General features: G+C 62.5%; 4 protein-coding genes across 4 annotated transcripts; 2 read left to right on the top strand and 2 right to left on the bottom strand.

Moving 5' to 3' along the window:
• Positions 1-4,255: 4,255 nt before the first annotated feature.
• SEMA3B (semaphorin 3B) lies at positions 4,256-10,784 on the top strand (the record flags this gene model as incomplete). The annotated part of the gene is made up of 18 exons (XM_056501477.1): positions 4,256-4,347; positions 5,913-6,040; positions 6,889-7,046; positions 7,126-7,188; positions 7,277-7,396; positions 7,471-7,564; positions 7,653-7,772; positions 8,095-8,240; positions 8,333-8,447; positions 8,525-8,594; positions 8,679-8,823; positions 8,912-9,131; positions 9,221-9,312; positions 9,486-9,527; positions 9,620-9,777; positions 9,893-9,948; positions 10,033-10,172; positions 10,255-10,784. Coding segments are annotated over 18 exons (2,400 nt in total), but the record flags the coding sequence as incomplete, so codon positions are not given.
• Positions 10,785-11,904: 1,120 nt separating this feature from the next.
• LOC130258260 (2'-5'-oligoadenylate synthase 1-like) lies at positions 11,905-14,539 on the bottom strand. Its single transcript, XM_056501478.1, has 6 exons — positions 13,834-14,539; positions 13,388-13,682; positions 13,133-13,308; positions 12,814-13,052; positions 12,591-12,726; positions 11,905-12,506 (listed from the first exon to the last, which is right to left on the bottom strand). Exons 1-6 carry the CDS (start codon positions 14,026-14,028, stop codon positions 12,006-12,008), a joined length of 1,542 nt encoding a protein of 513 aa, XP_056357453.1. The 5' UTR covers positions 14,029-14,539; the 3' UTR covers positions 11,905-12,005.
• Positions 14,540-17,514: 2,975 nt separating this feature from the next.
• On the top strand, positions 17,515-21,191 carry IFRD2 (interferon related developmental regulator 2). Its single transcript, XM_056501484.1, has 12 exons — positions 17,515-17,566; positions 17,662-17,778; positions 17,871-17,958; positions 18,089-18,213; positions 18,286-18,443; positions 18,669-18,719; positions 19,062-19,231; positions 19,342-19,447; positions 19,672-19,809; positions 19,942-20,070; positions 20,145-20,240; positions 20,385-21,191. The coding sequence occupies exons 1-12, from the start codon at positions 17,539-17,541 to the stop codon at positions 20,463-20,465; spliced, it is 1,287 nt and encodes a 428-aa protein (XP_056357459.1). The 5' UTR covers positions 17,515-17,538; the 3' UTR covers positions 20,466-21,191.
• A 106-nt stretch (positions 21,192-21,297) lies between these two features.
• Positions 21,298-23,322, bottom strand: LSMEM2 (leucine rich single-pass membrane protein 2). The gene is made up of 4 exons (XM_056501492.1): positions 23,238-23,322; positions 21,928-22,068; positions 21,638-21,847; positions 21,298-21,548 (listed from the first exon to the last, which is right to left on the bottom strand). The coding sequence occupies exons 1-4, from the start codon at positions 23,257-23,259 to the stop codon at positions 21,412-21,414; spliced, it is 510 nt and encodes a 169-aa protein (XP_056357467.1). The 5' UTR covers positions 23,260-23,322; the 3' UTR covers positions 21,298-21,411.
• Between the last annotated feature and the right edge of the window lie 261 nt (positions 23,323-23,583).

The following is a 23,583-nucleotide window of genomic DNA, read 5'->3' as shown; positions in this document are numbered from 1 at the left end:
GCACCATCGTGCTGGGAAGTGTCCCAAGCAATGCTGCTTCCCTGGGCACTGGTTTCTGGGGAGGGGGCTCACCTGGTGGCCTCCCACCTGCTGCTCCTTCTCAGTTCTCACTGACTCGGTCAAGGCGGGGTTTCCCTGGCTGGCACCTGGGTGCGCTCCGAGGCGATCGGGAATGGGGTACCCTGCGGCTGGGCACGGGCTGGGCAGCAGCGGGAGCCGGGCCAGCAGACAAGGCCCCATTGTGCCGTGCCGGGCCGCTGGCTCGCCCGTCAATAGCCCCATTATGCTCGGCGGCGGCCCCCGCAGCCTTCCCAGCCGGCACAGCCCCCCGGGGGAGCACCGTGGGAGGCAATCTGAAGTGGCTGTTGTGTTGGGGGGCCAGGGTGACAGGAGAAGGGTGAGAGAAGAGGGCAGGGTGCCCCGGCTCCTCCACCGCTGCCTGTTTGGGTGCTGCTGGTGCCGTGGAATGCTGTGCTCCCTGGTGCCACCAGCTTTGGGGGCAAGATGCCCAAGATAGGAAGCAGGCAGGCTCGGTGGGGGGCAGCTGCACACTGCTGTCCTCACTTCCCCACCCTCACCATCCCGCCAGACATTGCCTGTGCCCAAGGTGGCCATGGCTTTGCTGCTTTGCCCCAGGGCAGGGATGAGCAAGTGGGCAGCGAGCGCCTGACATCAGCCCTGGGTGGGGATGCAGCCGGGCCAGAAGGAGAAGATGAATGGATCCGCTTGCTTCCCAACAAGACACACCCTGGCTAAAATTACTGACCCCATGGCAGGGACAGCAGCCTATTTTTAAAGCCTAAGGAGCTGGATGCCACTTGTTGGTGTGGCTCAAGGCAGGGCTAAAGGGATGTGGGCAGGACAGCAGGCAGGGGGGCTCAGACAGCATCTCCCACTGCCCTCCTGCTGGGGTGGGGAGAGTGCTAGGGTGGTGGCAGAAAGGCTGGGTGTCCTGCTCCTGCCCCACGTATGGTTTTGAAGAGCTTTGATGGTTTTCAGTGCAGGGCACATGGCCCCTCTGCCTGTCCCAGAGCCTGGCTGCTGGCAGACATGAAGCCAAGGGCAACTGGTCACCTTGGGTCAGGATTTTGCAGGATCTTATAAGACCAGGATCCCTCCCCTTCCCTTTCCAAAAAGCCACTGTCCTGCACCTGGAGGATGGACATTCCCTTCATCACTGCCCCAAAGGTTCACCATGTACCCCATGGCTTGGTCCCACAGAAGGGAAACACAATGGCAGCACCCCACAGGTGCTCACGCACTGGGGTGCACAGTCAGGGGTGCCCATCCCCTGCAGCCCAGATCAGTTCAGCACAGGGTTGGGACAATTAAAAAGGGATTAACTGGGCTACACCAGCATGGCACTGCCGGGAGCCGGTACCTAATCCCAGCAGGAATGCACTGGGGCCACGGGGGTCCCTGATGCTGGGGTCTCACCAGCATGCTGTGATGGGGGGTGGACACAGAGTCAGAGTGGGTGTATCCACAGACAGGGTGTGAACCTAGAGCTGGTGTACCCCTGGGACATTGCCACCATGCTGACTACAGACAAGGATGCAGCTGTCTCAGGCATGTTTGCTTGCTGCCAGCCAAGCCCTCACACTGGCACAGTTGGGATGCCATAGGCTCTGTCCCATGCCTGTACCAGGAATGTGGCAGCCACACAAGGCCTGATGCCATCCTGCAGCCCAACAGTATGGATGTGGACTGCCACGGATTGACTCCCAAAGAAGTCCTAAAAGCCACATCTTTAGTGCCATCACAAACAACTTTTTGGCTGTCCAGACCCAGGGGATACTAGTTCAAGCAGCGTATCCCTGTGCCTGGGTCATGTTGGGTGTTGGCAGGGATGAGGATGCCACACTTCTCCCTGCTGACAAGTTGGCAGTGTCACTGGCAGTGCTAGTAAAACTTCACAAACCCATCTCTTGGCCAGAGAGCAGTGCTGTGCTAAGCCCATGAGTCACAGGGATGCTTATGGCACCAGCTGTTCTGACACAGCTCACCTTGACCCTTGGGTTTTCTATGTCCTCACCCATAACGGCTCCACCAGGGCAGGGGGAAGCTCTCTAGGCCCCAGGGACATGGGGGACCACACTGTAGCACCCTTGGGGGAGTCATCCCCAGAATCACGAGGGTTCTTCCGGTGAGGTACCATTCCTGTTTGGGATGCAGGATTTGTATATATCCTGAGGGCTCATCGATGCCAGTCCCGGCCCTTCTCCCTACATGCAGTGGTGGTCCTGGTCACACGTTCGATGGCATGGATCCACCCCGGCACAGGAGATGCAGGAGCGCTGGCCGTTTCCCTGCCGTGCCGCCCCCGGAGCCCTGCGGAGGTGGAGAGGGACTGTTTCCTACCGCTGACACCGCTGGGGGCTTGGGCGCTGCCGGCGGAGCTCCAGATGCTTGCCGGAGCCGGAACAGCCGGGAGAGATTTGGCCGAGGCAGCGGTCCCTGGGTGCGGATCTGCCAGCGGCAGGGACGGGATCAAAGAGCGAAAGCGCCAGCACCTGCTGGTGCCGGCGGCAGTGACACCCCCGCGCTGGCGGGGAGCCAGGCCACCGGCACCTGGCTGTGAAACCTCCGGAGCGCAGGGATGGGAGCGGCGTGCTGGTGGCAGTGCCCGTTCCAGGTGCCAGCGCCCGGTGGCTCCGGTGCGGGCCAGGAACACCCCGTGGGGCGGGAAGGGGTGGCCGGCGGCCGACGTGGCGCATCCCTCCCGCGCCGTTTTTTCCGGGATGGAAGCCCGGCCCTCCTGACGCTTGATGGTTTCTCCAGGCGGAGCCGCTGCCAGCAAGGTCCCCTCAGGGCTCCAGGGCTGGGGTGATGGTGACGTCACCTGGTCACCTCGCCACGCTTGCTGGGAGTGGCGGTAGTTGGAAAAGTCCCAACTGGGTGAAGGGAAACTGAGGCACGGTGTTGGAAAAACAGGAAGGTGCTCACTGTGTAGGGCTGGGCACGATATCCCTGTCCCCACCATCTCAGCGCCTCCCCGGAACAGTAGGCACAGGGACCGTGCGGAGGTCACCCAGCCCAAAGTCCTGCTGGTGCCTGGACAATGTCTTACAGCAGAGTAACCCCTGCCGTACCGGTGCCAGCTCCTCTGCTGCCCCACCCGTGCCCTCGCTGTCTCTGTCCTCCTTGTTGCCCACAAAGCTGGGCTGGGCTGGGCTGGGCTGGGCTGGATGCCACTCGGCACTGTGGCACAGCCAGTAGAACAAGTGGTGGTGCTGGAACAGAGTCTGCCAGCATGCCAGAGTACCAGGGCTGGCAGCACGAGGGTTACTGCCAGTGGGATAGAAGGGCATTTCCTGGGCACCCTGCCTGGCACAGTTTCTGCCTACTGCTGGCCTGCCTGCACGGCTCTGGCTTCCTTCCTGATGAGCTCACTGCCTGCCTGTGCCAGCACCTACCTGCACCTGCACCTGACCTGCCTGCACCCGCTGCTGGCCTGCCTGCACTCATTGTCAGCCCACCTGCGCTCGCTGCCCGCTGGCACCGCTGCCTGCACCTGCCCTCACCCGCTTCTGCCTCTCCACTCATCCTGCACCTGCCTGCACCCCTGCCTGCACCCCTGCCTGCACCCCTGCCTGCCTGCAGCTCTGCCTCCCCACTCGCTCTGGACCTGCCTTCCCGGATTCCTGTCCCCGCAGGTACGGACAGTCAGGGGCACGGGAGAAGCAGGCAGGTGTGGCCCCCAAGGCAGCTCGTGTTTCCCCCCGCCCGGAGCCCTGCCCGCCGAGGCACGCGTGGCCCCGCTGCCGGCACCACTCGGCACTTGCTATTCTTGGCAGCGGCAGCTGGAAAATGGGAGGCAGCGGAGGAATTTTGTTTGCTCCGAGCTGGGCTCGGGCCAGACATCTGGGCTGCAGCTGAGCGGGGCGCAGGACCGGCCCCCCGTACCCCCGGTACGGCCCCGGCATCCCTCGGCACGGCCCCCACACCCGGGCAGGCAAGTGCCTGTCCCGGCGAGGAGGCAGCCCCGCCACCACTCGTGTGCTGAGCCACACGTGTGCTGAGCTTGGCACCCTCAGCTCTGCCCCGGGGGCAGCGGCTGTCACCGTGGGTATCCCCGTGAGTGTCACCCCGGGCCACTGGGGTGGCAGCACGGGGCTGGGGGTGTTGTGAGTCGCCGTGGGTGCTCGGCTGTGTGTGTGTGTGTGTGTGTGTGTGTGTGTGTGAGCGTGCCCGCGGGTCTGCTGGCGAGCGTGGCTCGCACACACGTGTGTGTGTCCCTGTGCGCGCCCCCGGCCCCGCCCCGCCCCGCCCCGCGGGGCCGCCCCGCTCCCTCCCGGCGGACGCGGCGGGCGGGGCCGGGCCGGACCGAGCCGAGCCGGTACACAGGTGGGTACCGGGGGCCGGGGGGCCGGCAGGGTACGGGGGTGGCCGGGGAGTGTCCCGGGACGGGGTCTCTGCGCTGCCGTCGGGGGCTTGCCCGTGCTGGTACCGGGGGGCTCGCGGCGGGGTTCGTGTCCCCTCCGGCACTGCAGGGCTGGCGTCGGAGTTGGCACGGGGAGTTTCGCGGGTGGATGTGCCGGGATTGGCACCGAGGGTCCGTGCTGCTGCCGCTGCTGCCCGCCCCCCGCCCGGCCCCCCGTGCCAGCCGAGTCGGGTGCGTGCCCGGGCTCTGCCCCGGCCGCTCGGCAAGCGAGGGCGAGCGGGAACCAACCCCCCGTTTCCCGGCACGGCCCCGGCTGCGGCAGCCGTCGGGGCTGCCAGAGCCCGGCGGTTCCGCGCCTCATCCCGGCGCCTCTGTAAATGCCATTAGCGCCGACCGCCTTCGTGCCGGGACACCGGGCAGCCATACCCGGCACTGCGCCCAGCCAGGCCTGCCCGCTGCCCGCTGCCCGCCCCGGGCTCACCTCCACCGGCCAGCCCAGAAGGGGCTGCCCTGCCCGCAGGATCTCCATCCGTGCCATGGAAGTGTGACCCTCCAGGCCAGCATCCACCAGGGTAGCAGAGCCTGGGGTGATTGGGGTGATAGCCCCGAGGCTATGGTATGGCTTTGGTTATCACTGGTGTCCTGGTGAGGCCCCAGGGGCTGTGCCACGGGTGAAACCCACAGGGGCTGATGACCGGCATGGCTCAGTTTGTGCCTTGCACAAGGCGCTGCAGCATAGCCAGGGGGCAAGGTGGGATCTGTGTTCTGGCACAGTGCCCTGATAATCATCACCTCCCACTCCCCAGAGGAGAGTGTGCTGCTGCCAGAGCAAGAGGAGGACTTCCCTACCTCGTGGTGTGCACCCATCAGAGTGGCGGACACACTGGCATGGGCCCCTCTGGGTGTTGTGGGCACCTGCTTGGCCAGAGACCCCCAAATCCTGCTCCCATTTGCATGGTGGTACAAGAAAGGCCAGAGGCTAACGGTGGTGCTGTAGCAGTGGGGGAAACTGAGGCATGGGACCTCATGACTACCATCATGGACAGCTTTGCCCAGTGTTCAGGAGCCCACTGACTGCCCAGGGTGCCCTATCTGGTTGTCACCACTTTGGTGCTTGCTCTGTCCTTGTCCCCATTCCTATAGCACAGCTCTGTGCTTGCAGGCAGGAGTGGGCAGAGCCCAGCACACTCCTGCTGATGGGCTCAGACAGGCATGGGCAGGGCTGGATGCCACTTGGCTGGGCTGCCTCTGTTTCCCCATGGCAGGAACAGAAGGGGTGTTTCTGAAGCCCATTATGTATGGGGTAGGATTAACGGGGGCTTAAAAATCAGGAGGGATGTGGCTGGCTCACATCCTTTCCAACTGCCAGGTCGATTCCAGTGGGGGATCCCCTCATGCCATGCCTGGAGTACCTATGCTGATGGCCAGGGCTCTCCGGACACCGTTGCAGCATCGGGGAGGGATCGTGGTCTGGGGGCTGTGGGGAGGGGGCTGTAACCCGAGCTGAGTTCTTGTTTCTCTGCCCCAGCCGCGGCGCCACCAGGCAGACCCCAGCCATGAGCCGCACGCTGCTCCTGCTCCTGCTCCTGCTGCGCGGGCTCGCCGCTGGCCGGCCCCCACCCGCTGCCACCCCCCGCCTCAAGCTGTCCTTCCCCGGTGAGCATGGGACACGGGCGGGGAGAGGGGCGTGGGGCAGGTGTGGATGCACTGGTTACGTGTCAGCAGCATCCAGCATCATCCCGAGGGACGGGAGGATCCTGGGGGGCAGCATGGTGGGAGGGGCGCAAAACCCCAGCCCTGGCAGGTCCCCAGTGCTGCTGCCGCCCTCCCCGCGGGCTGTCAGGTGTTGGTACTGGCTGCTGTGTTCTTACCTGATGCCAGCCGCTCCAGGGCCACCTGCCTGTCCTTGGGGCCGTGCCTGTGCTTGGGACCTCACTCCCAGCCCCCGGCATGTGCAGGCTCAGGTGCCTCTATCCCTGTCGGCACCGTGGTGGCAGTCCCTAGCCACAGCTGTGCCACACTTGTTGGGAATGTCGTGCCAGCTGGAGCCGGGTCCCGACTGGCCACTCCGTGGGCTCCAGCACGGCGCAGGGGGCTTTGTCCAGCAGCGGGTCTCAGCAAGGGCTCTCCTCCCAGCCTGACAAAGGGCTGTTTGTTCCCGCCACGGTGGGATTAGCTCCGCGGGGCAGGGAATGGCCCCTTCTCCCCTGCTGCCGGGTTAACCGTGCAGAGATGGGTGCCGAGGGGCAAGGGAATCATTGCTGAGTGGTTTGGGGATGAGTCTCGGGGGACACAGGGGTGGGTGTGGGGCTGGCATGGGGAATGAATGCTGGGCAGCCAAGGGCTTAGTGAACCTAGTCAAGCCAGTGGGACAGGTTTGGGGGAGGGGATGGCATGGCAGGGGGCCGTGACCTGACCCAGGCTGCCTCGGAGCGTGTCCGGGGCAGTGGAGATGGACAGGCAGTGGCGGGGCCGGGCTGAGCAGTGCCGGCGGGTCCCGGCAGAGCTGCGGGCTCGCCATGGGCTGCGCCTCTTCTCGCTGGAGCACTCCTGCTGCTACGAGGCCCTGCTGCTGGACGAAGAGCGCGGCCGTCTCTTCGTGGGTGCGCAGAATCACCTGCTCTCTTTGGCCCTGGATGACATCAGCCAGCGGGGCAGGAAGGTAAAGGGGCAGGGGGACATGCTGGCAGGGCACTGCCGGGTGCACCAGGTGCTGTGAGCATCCTCTTTCCCACCCACAGATCTACTGGCCGGCTCCTGTGGAGTGGAGGGAGGAATGCAACTGGGCCGGCAAGGACATCACTGTGAGTGATGGGGCATGTTGTGGGATGCCAGGACTGTGACAGGGATCTGCCCCAGCACTACCTCACCCTTCATTCCCTCCTTCCCCAGGCTGAGTGCATGAACTTTGTGAAGATCCTGCACCCCTACAACCGAACCCACCTGTACGCCTGTGGCACTGGTGCCTTCCACCCAGTCTGTGCCTTCATTGAGGCTGGCCAGCATGCAGAAGTGAGCCTCCCCTGGCACCACCACAGCCCCCAGCTGCTGCCACCTGCCCACCTCCCATCCTTAACCCTCTGCAGGAGCCTGTTTTCAAGCTGGACCCCCACCACACTGAGGATGGCAAGGGGAAGAGCCCGTATGACCCCCGGCATAAAGCCGCCTCTGTCCTTGTGGGTAAGGGCATTCTGAGCCTGGTACTGGGTGCAGCATGGCACAGGGGTGCTGGGGGGCTCCCTATAACGCTTCCCTCGGTGCCTGCCAGGCGAGGAGCTCTACTCTGGGGTGGCCACCGATCTGATGGGCCGTGACTTTACCATCTTCCGCAGCCTGGGCCGGCGTCCCTCCATCCGCACGGAGCAGCATGACTCTCGCTGGCTCAACGGTCAGTGCTGGGGACTGGCAGGGTGGGGGGCAAGGGGGAACACTGGCACCCTGGCACAGCAGTGCTTGCTGCCTGGAGGCATCAGGGCAATGACTCCTTCAGGCTCAGATGCACTCTGTCCTTTACTGCCTTGAGAGGGTGATTTCCAGGATTTCTGTGTTCCTTCCAGACCCCCAGTGTCTGGTGGAGTCCCAGTCTCACTCTGTCTCTGCTCTGCAGCTGGGCAGGGCTGGTTCTGCACCCTCCCTTGGGACCCCAACAGGTGCTTCCGAGTTCTTGGGGAGCAGAGCTATTATTGGAAGCACCACCCCTCTATCCTCAGAGCCCAAGTTCGTGGCCGTTTTTTGGGTGCCAGAGAGTGAGGACCCCGACGACGACAAGATCTACTTCTTCTTCCGTGAGACAGCGGTTGAATGGCAGCAGGGGCTGGGCAAGACCAGCTTCGCCCGCATCGGCCAAATCTGCCGGGTGAGAGCATCCACAGGCAGATGGGCTGGGGCCAGGGTGCCCAGGGGTGCCAGCTGCTGCTGCTGACACCGGGGTCCTCCTTGCCCTGGCAGAACGACATGGGTGGGCAGCGCAGCCTGGTGAACAAGTGGACAACGTTCCTGAAGGCTCGGCTAGTCTGTGCTGTGCCAGGACCTGATGGGGCAGACACCCACTTTGATGAGCTCCGTGAGTAAATGGGGATGTGATCCCACCAGTGTAGCTGTGGGCGACACTGGCAGCACTGATGCCTTCCCTGCTTGCAGGGGATGTTTTCCTGTTGCAGACGAGAGACAAGCGCAACCCTCTGGTCTATGCCATCTTCTCCACCTCCAGGTCAAGCCCCCTCCCCAGTACCCTGTACATACCTAGTGATGTCCCCCTGTCCCACTCACATCTTTCCTCTTACTCTCCCACCAGCTCTGTTTTCCAAGGCTCAGCTGTCTGTGTCTACACCATGGCTGACATCCGCCGGGCTTTCCTGGGCCCTTTTGCACACAAGGAAGGTCCCAGCTACCAGTGGGTGTCATACCAGGGCCGTGTGCCATACCCCCGCCCAGGCATGGTATGTGGTGCCACCAGTGGGATGCCACTACATGGGATGGGGGCAGTGGGGTGTTAGATCCTGCTTAGCCAGTGCTGTCTCTCTGCAGTGCCCCAGCAAAACCTTTGGCACCTTTGGCTCCACCAAGGACTTCCCAGATGAGGTGATCCAGTTTGCCCGTCACCACCCACTGATGTATAACCCAGTTTTGCCCCATGGCCAACGCCCCCTCTTCCTGCAAGCTGCCACGCCCTACACTTTCACCCGCATTGCCGTAGACCGTGTCACTGCTGCTGATGGCCACTACGATGTCCTCTTCATTGGCACAGGCATGTAGTGACCCCAGGGATGGGGCAGTGAGGGAAAGTGGGGGGATGCTGGGGCTGGGACCTGTGGCCTCACCCCTCCCTGCCTGCAGATGTGGGCACAGTGCTGAAGGTGGTCTCAGTGCCCAAGGAGAGCTGGCACCGCATGGAGCCGCTGCTGCTGGAGGAGCTACAGGTCTTCCAGGTGAGGGTCAGGGTACCACATACCCCCAGTCACACTTCCCCACAGCACCCTTGTGTGCTGTCCATGCTCTGGGTTCTGCCAGGGCACTCCAGCTGCCAGGATGTGGGAGGCAGGAGGCTGCATACCCAGGCTCCCCCATGCACCCTTAACTCCTGCCCATGCTTTGCCCACAGGATGCCTCCCCCATCACCAGCCTGCAGCTCTCCTCCAAACGGGTAAGGGGGACCCCTGGGCATTCCCATGTCCAACATGGCTCTGCCTAGCCCTGTGCCACAGCATGGGGTGCTCAGCTCTGCTCTTCCCCCAGCATCAGCTCTACGCTGGCTCAGCCTCAGCGCTGGCCCAGCTGCCCCTGCACCGCTGCAGTGCCTATGGCAAAGCCTGTGCCGAGTGCTGCCTGGCCCGGGACCCGTACTGCGCCTGGGATGGCAGCACCTGCACGCGCTACGTGCCCAACACCAAGAGGTAGGTGACATAGCAGGATGAAGTGGTGGGGCAGCCTGCCCCGAGGTCATGGTGAGGAGCACAGGTCTGCAGCTTCTGCTCCTCCATCACCTTCTCCTGCTCCTCCATCCCACAGGCGTTTCCGCCGGCAGGACGTCCGCAATGGTGACCCCAATGTGCTTTGCTCTGAAGGTGAGCTGGGACCCAGCCAGAGTCTGGGGGCCAACCCTGCCATGGTTGGGGCAGGGGGCTGACAGCCAGGCTATGTCCCTGCAGATCCCCGGCGGGACACCGTGCCCCAGAAGCAACTCTACGGGGTGGAGGGAAGCACCGTCTTTCTGGAATGCATCCCCAAATCCCTACAAGCCCACATCCTCTGGACATACCAGCGCACCCTGAATGATCCCCAGCGAGAGGTAGGCTGTCTCTGGCCGGGTACCGCCGGTGAGACTGTGCCGTGCCGTGCCGAGCTGACCGCCCATCCTCACGGGGCTGCAGGTGCAGATGGACGAGCGGGTGGTGCGGACGGAGCGGGGTGTCCTGCTGCGCAGCGTGCAGCGCGTTGACGCCGGCCTCTACCTGTGCCACGCCACCGAGCACGGCTTCACCCAGCCCCTGCTGCGGCTCTCCCTGGAGGTGATCGGCGCCGGGCAAGCCACGGGCGTGGCATCTGCCGGAGACCCCCAGCTCACCGCCGGCATCCCCGGCCGCAAGGTCTGGTACCGGGACTTCCTCCAGCTGGTGGAGCGCCCGCCGCTGGGAGCCACGGACAAGGTCTGCCAGAGGCTGTGGAGCCGGGGAAGACCCCCGCCGCCGGCCCGCAGCCCCGCCGGCGCCCCGGGGCACGGGCAGGGCACGGAGCCGCGCAGAGCCCGCCGCCGGCGCACCCACGAGGGGCCGCGGGCCGAGCGCGGCCCCCGCAGCGCGTCCCGCTGGTGACCCGGGGGCGGCCCCGGGCGCCGGGCTCTGCCTAGGAGCGGGGCCGCGGGTGGGGCACGGCTCGGCCGCCCCGCCGCCAGCTCTGCGCGGGCAGCGGCGGGGGGCGGCAGCTCCGGGGCCGCAGCAGGGCAGCCGGGCTGAGCAGCCCCCCGAGCGGCTGCCGACTGCCCTCGCCACCGGCTCCAGCACCGGTGGGAACCCAGCCGGCTGCCGGCATCGCAGAGTCACCGAAATATTTATTAACGACTGTTACGATGAATGTAAACCTGCAGGGCCAGGCAGTGCCCACCCCAGCACGGGACTGCGGGAGGACGGCACAGCTGGGTCACGCTCGGGTCCCAAAAGGGCTACAGGCACGAGTGGGAGCACGGAGGGGCAGGACGGGCACTGGTGGGACACGGGGGCCCAGCAGGAGGAGGGGGGCACAAAGGGGAGATGTGGGGGGGCATAAAGGTGGCACCCACTGCCCTGGGTGTAGACCAGTGGCACAGGGGACCTTGTACTAACTGTGCACAATAAAGCAGATTCAGCCGCCCAGGGTTCTGTGTCTGACCCAGAGCCCCAGAAGCACTCGGGGGCAGCCTGGTGCCCCACAACGTGGACCCACTCTGGCACCCTAAGGCTAGAGGAGTGGGATATTTGGTAACACTGGAGAGCTGAGGGGAGACAAGACCTGCAGGGACATTGCCAAGGTTTATGGGTTTCCCCAAGGGTTCCAGCTCCCCATGCTTTCAGCTCCACTTTGAGTTCTGGAAGATGAAAACCAAACTTCCCCAGTGCCAACAGGCAGCAATTAAGGCAGTGACCAAAAGTGACCTCGGAGTCTGCTGCCTCCTGCTGTCTGTACTGGCATTAGGACACCTGGTGGCGCTGGCCACATCCCACAGCCTCTGGTGACACCATGCTTCTAGCACAAACCGTGTCCCAGCACTGGCTGCACCCCAGCCTGGACACTTGAGTGCAGGCAGGAGCAGGCAGAGAAAGGAGTTGTTTTTTTCTCCTGAGGTCCAGCTGTCAGCAGGCTGGCTTGCCTGACCCCACCAAGCACCCTGTGCTCAGGGAGCCCTGCTGTATTGCACCTCTGTGTCCCTGTGCCATTCCAGCAGCTTGTGGCACTGAGGTCCCCCCCTCACTCCAAAGGATTGGTGACCCCAACCCCTTTGACCACTGCATGTGACACCTGTCACTGTTCCCAACAGACCAAGCAGCTCAAGGATCTACTAAGTATTTATTTCCAGCATGACAGGAGGGTACACAGGGGCATGGGCTGGTGCTGAGGGCAATGCTCAGGAGGGCAAGCAGGCAGGGAACTAGGGAAGCTGGGGGCCTGCGCCCCCCCGGAGCCGCAGGAGCATGTAGATTATGCTCATGGGCTTGATGTCGTAGTGCGCCAGCGTGTGCCGGTCCTCCAGCTCCCTGGAGCCATAGGTCAGGCGCTGCTCACTGGCAGGAGGCCCTTGCCGGGCCTGGATCTGCTCCTTCAGCTGTCGGACAGTGTCAGTGGGCAGCACCCTGTAGGTCGTGGTCTGATTCTTACCATCCTTGACCAAGACCTCCATCTTCTGGGGCTCAGTCTGCAGCAGCACCAACGTGGTGTTGTAGAAGATGCCATACGTGGCCAGGGTATCACAGTCCTGTAGGATGTTGTTTCTGCCTGACTCCTGCTGTGCCAAGCGCTGTGTATATGGTGAGATGCCCCACTCCTGCTGAATCATCTCCTTCAGACGCCCAATGGTGGTGTAGGGGCTGACAATCCTGGTCAATCTGGTGCCTGACAGCTGCACCACCTCAATGGTCACGAGCCGGGCTGGCTGCAGGGACAGGAGAGCGGGTGGGCAAAGACAGCAGGGGCAGGGCTGGGGGACCGTGATGCTCACAGGCTCAGGCAGCCTTACCTGCACATTCCAGGGCTGGACATTTTGAAGGCAGAGCAGTGAGCTGCAGTCTCTGGCAGCTTCCTGTGCCATCAAGTCCCAGTTCTTTTCTTGGCCCAGGATCCCCGTGGGGTCAGCAGGGTCCAGGATGACAGGGCTGCAAACACAGAGAGTGGGCATTGCTGTCAGCCCTGGTCAGTACCATGGGGCCAGCGGGCACAGTCCTGCTGGGCATGGTCCTCACCGGGGGCTGCACAGCAACCTCTTGACATGGGCACCAATCTCTCTCTGCTGGAGTGAGTAGTACTTCTCCCAGTAGATGCAGATCTGCTGGGGCTGGTGCAGCAGTTCCAGCACTGTGCGAAAGCCCTGAGCCATGTCAAAGGACTCAGAGGAACCTGTGCCCTCCTCCCAAGCGTAGATGGTCAGCAGCTCCAGGGCATACTTGGGGGGCAGGTGCGCGTTGAGGTACTTTGGACTCAGCTGGGGAGAAGACAGAGATGGGGGTGAGGGCTGGCTGAGTGGGTGTTTCTTGGCAACTGGGAAAGCTGGGCAGCTCCTACCTCCTTGTACCAGTGCTTGACCAAGCGCAGGAGGTTCTTCAGCTTGGCAGGGTAACGCTTCACAAACATCTTCTGCAGCTCAGTGAAGCAGGGGGAAAATTCCCCGGGGTGGCTGCTGGCATACAGGAGCTTCACGTACACTTCTGCATGTGGTGGGGCATCCTGGGTCACCTGCCCTGTGGGGTGAAAAGCAGGGTGAGAGCCGTCCCAGCACTGACACCACTGCCTGTCCCTGTGCCAGCCTGCAGTCCTTACCCAAAGCATCATAGGCAGGCAGGATGTCCACATCAATGGACTCTCCAGTCACCTTGGAGGACAGAGTAAGGCTGAGGGAGCGCGGGGTGTTGTCAGGCCCCTTGTACTTGGGCTCACTGATGAACACAACGAACTGCAAGCTCTCCCTGCAAGCCTTCAGACTTTCCATGATTAAATCCAGAATTTCCTTTCTGTTTTCCTTCTGCTTCTCATAGCTGGTTAAGCAGCTGAGGAAGAGCACCACATCAGCATCAGAGTTGTTCTTCAGAGCTGTGCCCTTTCCTGCTGACCCGCCCTGCAGAGAGAGACCCTGCCTGCTCAGCACCACTGCCAGCACCTGGATCGCTGCCAAGGGAAACCAAGGCAGGGCAGGAGCTGGAGCATGGGACAGTGGGAAGGGCGGCAGCAGGGGTGTCAGCTGACCCCCAAGCCAGGCAAGCACTCACCTTCACAGTCTTTAGGACGTGGATGTTATCATCAAAGCAGTCCCTCTTCAGGAATTCACAGATTAGCCACACTGTCTCCCTCACCTGAGTGGTGAACTCTTGGCTGGGCTGCAGGGTTTCTGCGATCCAGGCATCCAGTCTCTTGGTGGTTACTGCTCTCAGTCCGTGCGTGAGTGCCAGGTGGTCCACATCCATGCTGACAGGTGTGTCGCTTCCTTTGCCCTTTTCTGACTTGCTGCCTCCTCCTCTACTCCCGCCAGCATCCACCTTCCCCCCACAGCCTGCTCCTGTCTGCAGCAGCTTTTAAACCTTCGCGGGCCACCGCCCTGATGCGTCACGGCTGGGAACTTAAGGTGGCCCCGGGTCGTTCCCACGCATCCCCCGGGTGTCCCCGGTGCCACCACCGCGGGGGCTGGGAGGGGGCAGGAGTGGCTGTGCATCACCCTGACATCCAGCTCGGGTGCTGGTGGCAGAGAGGCAGCTGCCTGCAGCCGGGCTCTGGGCTGCTCTGGGACCTCATAGCCCCGGTGTCTTCGGTGACCCAGGGTTTTTCCGGGGTGCCCAGCAGAGCTCCATCGCAGGCACCAGTCCCATGCTGGGGGCTCAAGTGTTTGGGCCGGGGCACAGCCAGGGCTGGGACATGGCTCATGTTGTGCCATGGTGTCAGCAGGGGCAATGGCATGTAGCCAGTGCCACCATGGGCAATGGAATGAGGCTGTCACCAGTGTCAGCAAATGCCCTGGCATCACTGTAGGCAATGACATGCAGTCATAGCCAGTTTCACCGAGGCTCCTGTCGTCAACACCACCAAGTGGGACACGGCTGATGCCAGCATCACCAGGGAGGCTGGTGCCCTCCCTTGCAGTGGGATGCAGCCAGCATCACCAGAGCCCCCGGTGCCCCTTGATCCCGGGAGCAGGAGGCAGCAGCTAGTTCGTGTAGGATGTTGCGGCCCATGCTACCTTAAGCTGGGAAATCGGGAGTTTCAGTTTCTGCTCCTGACGCAATTTCAGTTTCTGGCTCTGCCAAGCTGGAATCGAAAGTGCAAAGGAGCCCGCGACTGCCCTCCTGGTTCAAAAAAACACGGGAAGAGACAAGTAGCAGAAAGTCACACCTGAGAACTCGGCGCAGGTTCAGACAGGGCTAGGAGGATGGGCGGGGCCTGTAGACAGAGGGGCAGTGCCCTCCTGGAAGCAGGAATGGGAAGAGGAACAGAATAGGGAATAGGGAATAGGAGCAGGATAGGGAATAGAGGTAGGAGCTAAAAGGGGCAGGCAGTCAGGACATGGACAGGAGACAGGCAGAGGCCAGGGAGAGCAAGAGAGGGAGGGAGGGAGGGGCAGGGATAGGGATAGGGATAGGGATAGGGATAGGGATAGGGATAGGGATAGGGATAGGGATAGGGATAGGGATAGGGATAGGGATAAGGATAGGGATAGGGATAGGGATAGGGATAGGGATAGGGATAGGGATAGGGATAGGGATAGGGATAAGGATAGGGATAAGGATGGGGCAGGCAAAGGTCAGCAGCAGGGGTAGGAATATGAGTAAGAGGGAGATAGGGTCCATTTGGGGTCAGGGACAAGGATGGGGTACAGATAGGGCAGAGGAGAGATGGACAGGGAGAGGGACATAGGAGCAGGGACAAGGACAGAAGCAGAAATATTGGATATTAGGGAAAAGATTTTTATGGAGAGAGTGATAAAGTCCTGGAATCGTCTGCCTGGGGAGGTGGTGGAGTCACTGTCCCTAGGTGTGTTTAAAAAAGACTGGATGTGGCACTCAGTGCCATGGTTTAGTTCAGGTGTTAGGTCATGGGATGGACTCCATGATCTTGAAGGTCTCTTCCCGCCCAGTGATTCTGTGATTGGCAGCAGCAGCAAATGGCCTAGTCAGGGATGCAGGCAGGAGCAGGGATAGGTGTCCCATTATTGTTGGGTGACAACAAGGCAGGAATACAGGCAAGGGCAGGGATATTAGGAGGAGAAGGAGGGAGAGGACTGGCACTGGGGACAGGGTTACAGGCAGGGGCAGAGCTGCGGGCAGGGACAGGTGTTATGAGCATCTCACACCTGGCCCATGCAGCCTGAAGAGCAAAACGAGGACACCAAGATGAGCATGACAAGAGACGTTCTTTATTCACACCCAGGGGTTGTCCCAGCCAAATCGAGGCATCCCAAATGTGGTTCACATGTGGCTCTCACACCCCTCAGCTGTTAGGGTACAGCAAGGTTCCATCAATTCCCTGCTGTCCAGATGGCTTTCTAAATAAAGCAAGTGCAATTCTCTATTTCTCTGGCATCCTTCTTTCCTTGTTCTGGAGTCAGTCTCACTACCTCAAGGGGTGTTCATCTGTGAGGCCAAATGATGGGAGGATCCCAGGAAGGTGTTGGAGGTCCCAGGCTGTGGGCCTTATCTGCCTGCCTACCCAACCACAGTTATGCAGTGTTCAACATAACACGGGGTATATAGATCTTACTAAAGGCCTAACCATTTCATACTAGAAAGACTAATTGGTACTTTACATAGGGAATCGGATTTTCCTAATGAGATGCAGGCAGGGATAGTGAGTGGCTAGCTATGGAGCCAGGACAGAGACAGGGGAAGGGATGTGCAGAAAATCACGTTAGGAAAAGGCAGTGTCCATAAAGGAGACAGAGGAGTCCTGCAAATTTATTTGAATAAAGGGAGAGACTCCACTGGGCCATGCCCCCATGGGGTTTCGCTTTCGACGTTTGGATGATGCAGACTCCTTTTGTCCTAATTCCTGGCTGCATGTGGCCCTCTTCCTTTCCCCATTGGCTGAGGTACCAGGAAGGTACAGCCTTTCTGAACCGCCTACCACATTTCTCCCTTGGACATGTCATTTTCCCCTGAAGTTCAGGCTATCTGAGCTCTGCAATAGACTTCATGTGGACCCATTTGTCTATTCAAAGTTGAGGAATTCAAAGTTGAGGAGTTCAAACCGTAGTCAAACTGTCTGGGTTCAGTACCAAACCTGTGTGGCTTTGAGGTTAGTAGAGACATTAAGACCCATTCCAAACACAGGAACACCCATTTCTCCTAAAGACCCTCACCCATGGAATTGTTTGTAAAGACTTCCGTACACATCTTTCCTATCAGGGACCAGGGATGAAGATAGCGTCAGGACAGGGAGAGGAGCAGGGATACTGAGGGAGAAGGGATGAACATAGAGCCAGGGAGAAGGGCAGAGAAAGGGTCAGAGAAACGGGCAGAGAGACAGGCAAGGACAGGGACAGCGACAGGGACAGGGGAACTGGGCAGGGAGATGGGGAAGAACCGGGATAGCGACAGAGACACGGAACCGGGGCAGGGAGACGGAGAAGAACAGGGACAGAGACAGGGACACGGGACCGGGGCAGGGAGATGGGGAAGAACCGGGACAGCGACAGGGACACGGGACCGGGGCAGGGAGACGGAGAAGAACAGGGACAGAGACAGGGACACGGGACCGGGGCAGGGAGATGGGGAAGAACAGAGACACGGGACCGGGGCAGGGAGACGGAGAAGAACAGGGACAGAGACAGGGACACGGGACCGGGGCAGGGAGATGGGGAAGAACAGAGACACGGGACCGGGGCAGGTCCCGCGGCGCACGCGCAGATGGTGGGGGCGCTCCGGGAGGCGGGTCCGGGGGCGGGGCCTCGCGGCAGGGGCGGGGCCAGGGGCCCGCGCGCGCCGGCCATGCCGCGCTCCCGCCGCGCCGCGCGCCGTGAGTGAGGGGGCCCGGGCGAGGGGAGCGGGGCGGCGCGGCATGGCCGGGCTGACAGCGCCGGGCTCACACGAGTCTGCTCCGCACCCTCGCAGGCGGCACCGGCAGCGCCCGGGCGAGCTCGCCCGGCAGCGAGGAGGAGGCCGGCAGCGAGGTGCTGAGCCACTGCAGCAGTGCCAGCGAGAGCGCCTGCCCCGCCGACGAGGGACCAGGTGAGCCACGCGGACCCCATGGTGACCCCCTCGTGGGTCGCGGTGTCCCCTGCCCTAGGGCTCCCCGGCTTCACGCCGTGCTGCCCGGGCAGGGAGCGAGGCGGCGAGTGAGCAAGGCCAGGAGGAGGAGGTGGTAGAGGACAGGCTGAAAGAGCACATGGACAGCCTCCTGGACAAGAGGTGAGGAGCGGCTGTCGCCCCCGTGGGCGCTGCGGGCACGCTGCCCGTCCCTGCCGGCGCTGCCAGCCCGGGGCAGGGACGTGCCCCGTGCCGGGACGCCCCAGCCCGTGACTCCCGCGGTGTTTCGCAGCGCCAAGGCGCGGCAGGCGGCTCTGCAGAGCCTGCGCCTGGCCCTGGCCTCCAGAACCCTGTCCGAGTTCCTGCTGGAGCGCCGCCTCACGCTCACCGACTCCCTGGAGAAGTGCCTCAAGAAAGGTCAGGTGCGGGCGGCGGGGGGCGGCGGGGCCGCTGAGCCGTGTCTGAGGGAGCTCTCTCTGCTTCCCGCAGGTAAAGGGGAGGAACAGGCGCTGGCGGCCACCGTCCTCACCCTCCTCTGCCTCCAGATGGGCTCTGGCCCGGAGGGAGAAGAGGTGTTCCGCAGCCTGAAACCCCTGCTCGTCAGCGTGCTGACAGATAGCACAGCCAGCCCCAGTGCCCGGCAGAGCGTAAGGCCCGGCCCTTTCCTCCTGGGGCACCTCCGTGCTGGGGAGAGCCCAGGCAATGCCTTTGGGAGCCCCTGCAGTCCCGGGAGGGTGGCAGGATTGGGTGCTATGGAGCGTGGTGGGGCAAAGTAGGGGCACCCCAACCCGGCTGCCCCTTGTCTGGGTGCTGGATCAGGCGTGATCCAGCCAGGCCTGATCTGACTGCATTTCCCTCACTTCTCTTGCCAGTGTGCCATGGCTCTGGGTATGTGCTGCTATATTGCTGCTGCTGACCTCGAGGTAACTGCGCCTGGGTGTCATCTGTACCCCTGCAAGAGGGCACCCTGGGGCTACCATGCCACCTGCCCTCAGCCCACAGTGCCAGGGCAGCCTGGAGCTGAGCTGGAGTAGGGGTACGGGGACATCAGTAACAGCCCAGGCCCCTTCCCTGGGCAGCCTGGAGCTGAGCTGGGGGGTGGCCTGTGTTGCAGAGATGGGGTGTTGTGGGTGGAGTAGCCTCTCCTGCCCCAAGTGGCTTCTGGCACCCCTTGGCATGGTGGGTCCCTTTTGGTCTCCAGTGCACAACTCACTGTGGCATCTTCATGGCAGCTGTGGTCTGACTAGCAAGTTTCTCTCCTCCAGGACCTGGTTTCATGCCTGTCCTGCTTGGAGGGCATCTTCAGTCCCCCCAGCACAGGCGAAGTGGGTTTGGCACCTGCCCAGCATGGGCCTCTGCACTGCAGTGCACTCCAGTCATGGTCCCTGCTTCTCACCATCTGCCCCCCCTCCCACCTCAGGAGCATTTTGGACAAGTGAGTGGGGTGTGGAGTGAGAGGAGGCTGGTGTGGGGCAGCCAGCTGTGGAGCATGGTGCCCCTGGGGCACTGCTTGCCCTCCCCGACCCTCTTGCCTCCCTGTCGCAGTCGCTGGCTGCAGCTGCCCCCACTGCTGACCAGCAGCAGCGTTGCCCTGCGCATCCTGGCTGGGGAAACAATTGCGCTGCTCTTCGAGCTGGCCCAGGACCTGGAGGTAAGGCATGGGCTGTGGCAATGGGAGCAGTGGGTAGGCACTAACCAGGCAGCAGGGAGTTGGCCTGACATCCTGCCCATGCTCTGGCTGACCTGGCATTGACTGGCATCACCAGCAGGTGCCCAGGCAGAGGGGCTGGCCCCAGTGATGCCCCAGCCCTCTCCTGGCTATGGCAGTGCACAATACCTGGAGCTGATCCCTCTAAATCCCCTGCTTTTTGGCAGGAGGACTTGTGCCACCAAGATACAGAGTTCCTGTGTACCCAACTCAAGGTCCTGGCTACGGAAAGCAACAAGTACCGAGCCAAGACAGACCGACGGAGGCAGCGATCCATCTTCCGAGATATCCTGCGATTCATCGAGGTACCGGAGCCTGGTAGTGCCCTGCCACTGTGTGGCTGCTTCCCAGCTGCCTGATGATTCCTCTCTGTGGAGAGCCAGGGGATGCATAGGGCTGGTGCCCAGGGTATTGCTGATGCCCCTCTCTCTGCTCAGAGTGGAGAGTACCAGGAGGAGACCATCCGATTTGGCCTGGAGTGCATGTACCTGGACAGCTGGGCACGCCAGCGCACCTACCAAGCCTTTAAGGAGGTGCTGGGCTCTGGCATCCACCACCACCTCCAGGTAGGGGCTGGGCAGATGCACCAGGGAGTGCTGGACTGGTGCTGGTGGGTGTTGACAGACTCCTGCTTTCACAGAACAATGAGCTGCTACGGGAGATCTTTGGCCTCGGGCCCCCCTTGGTGCTGGATGCGGCTGCTCTGAAAGCCAGCAAGGTCTCCCGCTTTGAGAAGGTGGTTGCCACCTGCCAGATTTGTGCCCTCAGTCCCCTCCTCTGTCACCATGGGCTCCAGCTGAGTGCCTGAGTGTGGTGGGTGCTGCTGGGGAAGTGAGCAAAGGGACATCCCTAACCTTGCTCTCCTTCCCTCTCCTTCCAGCACCTCTACAACTCGGCTGCCTTCAAAGCCCGCACCAAAGCCCGGAGCCGTGTGCGGGACAAGCGGGCGGATGTGCTGTGATGGGCAGAGGGGACAGAGCCCCCAGCCCACCTGGACTGCAGACCCAGCACTGTGAGGGGCAGGTGTCCCCAGCCCTCAGGCTTTTATTCACATACAGCAGAGTATTTAATGCCTGGAGCTGCCCCAAGAAGGGGCTGCCCCCTCTTTTATTTTTTTAACCAAAAAATAGGAAGGATATAAGAAGAGCAGGGGGAGGTGGTGGCGTGCTGCCGTGTGCCTGCTCTGTGGCTGGGGATCCATGTGGCACAGTGGGAGGGGGTCTCACCCAGGCTCCTGCAGCCCTTTTCAGGCAGTGCTCGTGTACACTCTCCCCAGTCCTGTAGGGGCACCAGGGTTTCCTGGCACAGCCTGAAGGGTGTGTGAGAGGGCAGAGCTGTGCAGGGCTGCGGAGCAGCTGATCCTGGTGTCTGTCAGGAGTGTTCTCCCCGCCCTGCCATTCTGGGTACAGCCCGTGCCTCCCCAGCCAGCCTGGCATCAGCAATGGTGGCAGAGCAGTATGGAGTGGCAAGCTCTGCCCAGCCCTGCCAGCTGCCCACTCAAACCCTTTGCCAGCCAAATGTTTTATATGAAATAGTAATCTTGTTGGAAATTAATTACAGGGAGGTAGCACTGCCCAGGTGGGCATGGGGCCATGCCAGTTGGCAGTGCCTGCCACCCTGGGAATGTATCTATTACCGTGATTTTCTAAGACTTTTACTGTAAGAGGTAATTAAAAGGCTAATTGAAGTATGCCTTCTGCCTTGTTAAGAGGAAGGGCTGTCACTGGGGTGGATGCAGGTCCTTACAGCCCAGTTTCTTTCTCTCACAGCCTGGGGGAGGGACTGCCCCTGTGCCCCAAGGGGCAATGCTGCCCAGTCTCAGTGGGTGAGGCTGCCCACTCCCCCCTCCTGCCCTTCGGTGCCCCTTCCCGTGGCAGCCCAGAGCCCGTGGTGGGGCCAGGGGCAGCTCAGCGGTGCCCGCCAGGCTGGGCACTAGTGTTGAGGCGAGCCCAGAGCTGCCTGCTGGCTGCTCGTAGCTGGTGCACGGCGTCCTCCTGGCTCTCCAGCCACTGGGCCAGTGCCCGCACCGACTGGCTCTGCAGGACTGCGGGGAGAGGATGGGCACATGCTGAGGGTGGGCAGTTTAGCCCCCCCACAGTTCCCTGTCTCCCCACCCTGCCCAGTGCCACGTACCACTCAGATAGATGGCCAGTGTGGCCAGAACCAGGCTCAACAGTGCCAGGAGCACCAGCAGGGCCAGCAGCAGGGGGTGGCCAGGGCCGAGGCAGGGGCAGGGGCTGGCGGGGGGCACGGGGCGCAGGGTGGGCAGGAGCGGCGGGGGCATGGGGGACACGGGCCGAGGTGGAGGCCGGTGCAGGCTGCTGGAGGAAGCTGGGCCATTGCCTGCAGGCAGGGAGAGAAGGGGTCAGAGCCTGGCCACAGGCACAGCCGGGGCTAGTGCAGCCCCTCTGCAGTGCTCTCACCCTCTGTGCCCTTGTGCCCGCCCGAGGCCCAGTACAGGTCGCTGATGGACTCCACGGGGCGCAAGCTGATGGCTCCAGACTCGCTGCTCTCAGGGTCCCCAGGCTCTGCCAGCACTGCACCCTCGGCCCTTCCCATGCTGTCTGCTGGAGCGGAGGCAAAGGGTCAGTCTGTGCCCTGCCCACAGCCCCTCCTTGCCCTGGGCACCCCTGTGGGACCAGAACAGGGGGGCTCTCAGCCTTGGCAACCCAGTGCTGCACCAGGGCAGGCAGCCAAGGCTGGTGTTCCTTTGGCACAGCCCTGCAGCCACAGTGGGCAAGCACTGTCGGTGTCCCCCTGGCCACACTGCTGTCATCAGAGCAGTTAGCAGGTGCCTGGTGGCCAGGATCCCGGAGCCTTGTTAGTGGGGCTGGAATCTGGCCCTGGCTTGGGGGCAGGAATGTGCCACCCCCCAGCCAGGATGGCCCAGGCACTGTGGGACTGGCTGGGGCTCCAAGGGCCAGCTGGAAGCCAGTGGGCAGGTGCAGGGCAGTGCCAGTCTGCAGCATGGCCTGGCTTGCCTCACAGGTACTGTGCTGCTTGGGGGTGCAGAGATGGAGATGTGGGGTGTATTCTGTGCCAGGGGGCCCTGGTCCCCAGTGCCCTAGTGATCGCATCACATGGGACTGAGAGGTCTTTTTGGAAGTAGGCATTGCTCCAGCACCGTTTTGGGAAGCAACCATGCATTGGGGTAGAGAGAAAAGATTATTTTCCCAGTGTTTGTGTGTTTTTGAGCAGTGGGCAGGGCCCACGCACTGTGCCCTTGGTAGAGCAGGGCAGTCTGGCACTGTGCCCACTCCCAATCCCTCCCGGGGTCAGTGGCGTGTCGCAGGGCAGCATGGCGCCGTGCTGCTGCTGTCCAGACTGTGTGTCACCCGCAGGCCTGGCAGGCACCAGGGTTGGGGGGCCTTGGCTGGTAGCCAGGGTCCCCTCAGACCCTCCCCACAGCCCTACCCTTGGCCAGGGACTGCTCCACAGGTACCCACATCACTCCTGCACCCACTTGTCCCCGGTGGTGGGGCACAGCTGGTTGCACAGGCTTGGTGCAGGGGGCTGTGCCCACCAGCTGCCTGCACCCTCCCCAAACCCTGCTGCCCTACACCTGCAGCCCTCCAGGACCCCCTTTTCCCTGGGCAGGCATCTCTGCTCACAGCCCCCATGGCAGAGGGCATCATCTGTCCGCTGCTTCCATCCCAACCCCACAGCCTTGCATCACCCAGTGTCCCCTGAGGTGCCAGAGCCCCCGCCAGCCCCAAGCCCACTCCCCATGTACCTTCTGCAGCCTCCCTGGGCATGGCTCCCTGTGCCCGGGCAGCGTGAGCGGACAGTGAGGTGGTGCAGGGCCCCCAGGAGCTGGGCACTGGGTTCCCGGTGCGCCAACTGCGCCGCTTAAAATAGGACAGTGAGAAACACGGTTGGGGGGCGATAAAAATAGCTATGGGGAGGGGGGCCTGGTGGCGTAGTCAAGGCTGCTGGCAGCACAGTGCCAGTGGCAAAGGGACAGCAGGTTGTGGCAGTACCCCATGCCCCCCTTCCGAGGGTAAAGGGGCTGCCAGCTCATGGGATCACAGCAGAGCCCATGCAGGGAAACTGAGGCACTGTTGGACCTATCCAGAGCC

Source organism: Oenanthe melanoleuca, chromosome 12 (assembly GCF_029582105.1).
Source record: "Oenanthe melanoleuca isolate GR-GAL-2019-014 chromosome 12, OMel1.0, whole genome shotgun sequence".
Classification (NCBI taxonomy): Eukaryota; Metazoa; Chordata; class Aves; order Passeriformes; family Muscicapidae; genus Oenanthe; species Oenanthe melanoleuca.
This window is presented reverse-complemented; position numbering and strand designations above follow the sequence as displayed.

Excerpts from the sequence above, each read along its gene's own strand:
- LSMEM2 (XM_056501492.1), bottom strand. The coding sequence starts at position 23,259 with ATGCCCAGGGAGGCTGCAGAAG. Across the intron at positions 21,848-21,927 it reads CGGGCACAAGGGCACAGAGG|GCAATGGCCCAGCTTCCTCC; the intron begins GTGAGAGCACTG and ends CCCTGCCTGCAG. Across the intron at positions 21,549-21,637 it reads ACTGGCCATCTATCTGAGTG|TCCTGCAGAGCCAGTCGGTG; the intron begins GTACGTGGCACT and ends CTCTCCCCGCAG.
- LOC130258260 (XM_056501478.1), bottom strand. The coding sequence starts at position 14,028 with ATGGATGTGGACCACCTGGCACTCACGCACGGACTGAGAGCAGTAACC. Across the intron at positions 13,683-13,833 it reads ACGTCCTAAAGACTGTGAAG|GGCGGGTCAGCAGGAAAGGG; the intron begins GTGAGTGCTTGC and ends CTCTCTCTGCAG. Across the intron at positions 13,053-13,132 it reads TCAAGCACTGGTACAAGGAG|CTGAGTCCAAAGTACCTCAA; the intron begins GTAGGAGCTGCC and ends TCTTCTCCCCAG.
- IFRD2 (XM_056501484.1), top strand. The coding sequence starts at position 17,539 with ATGCCGCGCTCCCGCCGCGCCGCGCGCC. Across the intron at positions 18,214-18,285 it reads GGAGAAGTGCCTCAAGAAAG|GTAAAGGGGAGGAACAGGCG; the intron begins GTCAGGTGCGGG and ends TGCTTCCCGCAG. Across the intron at positions 18,444-18,668 it reads GCCCCAGTGCCCGGCAGAGC|TGTGCCATGGCTCTGGGTAT; the intron begins GTAAGGCCCGGC and ends TTCTCTTGCCAG.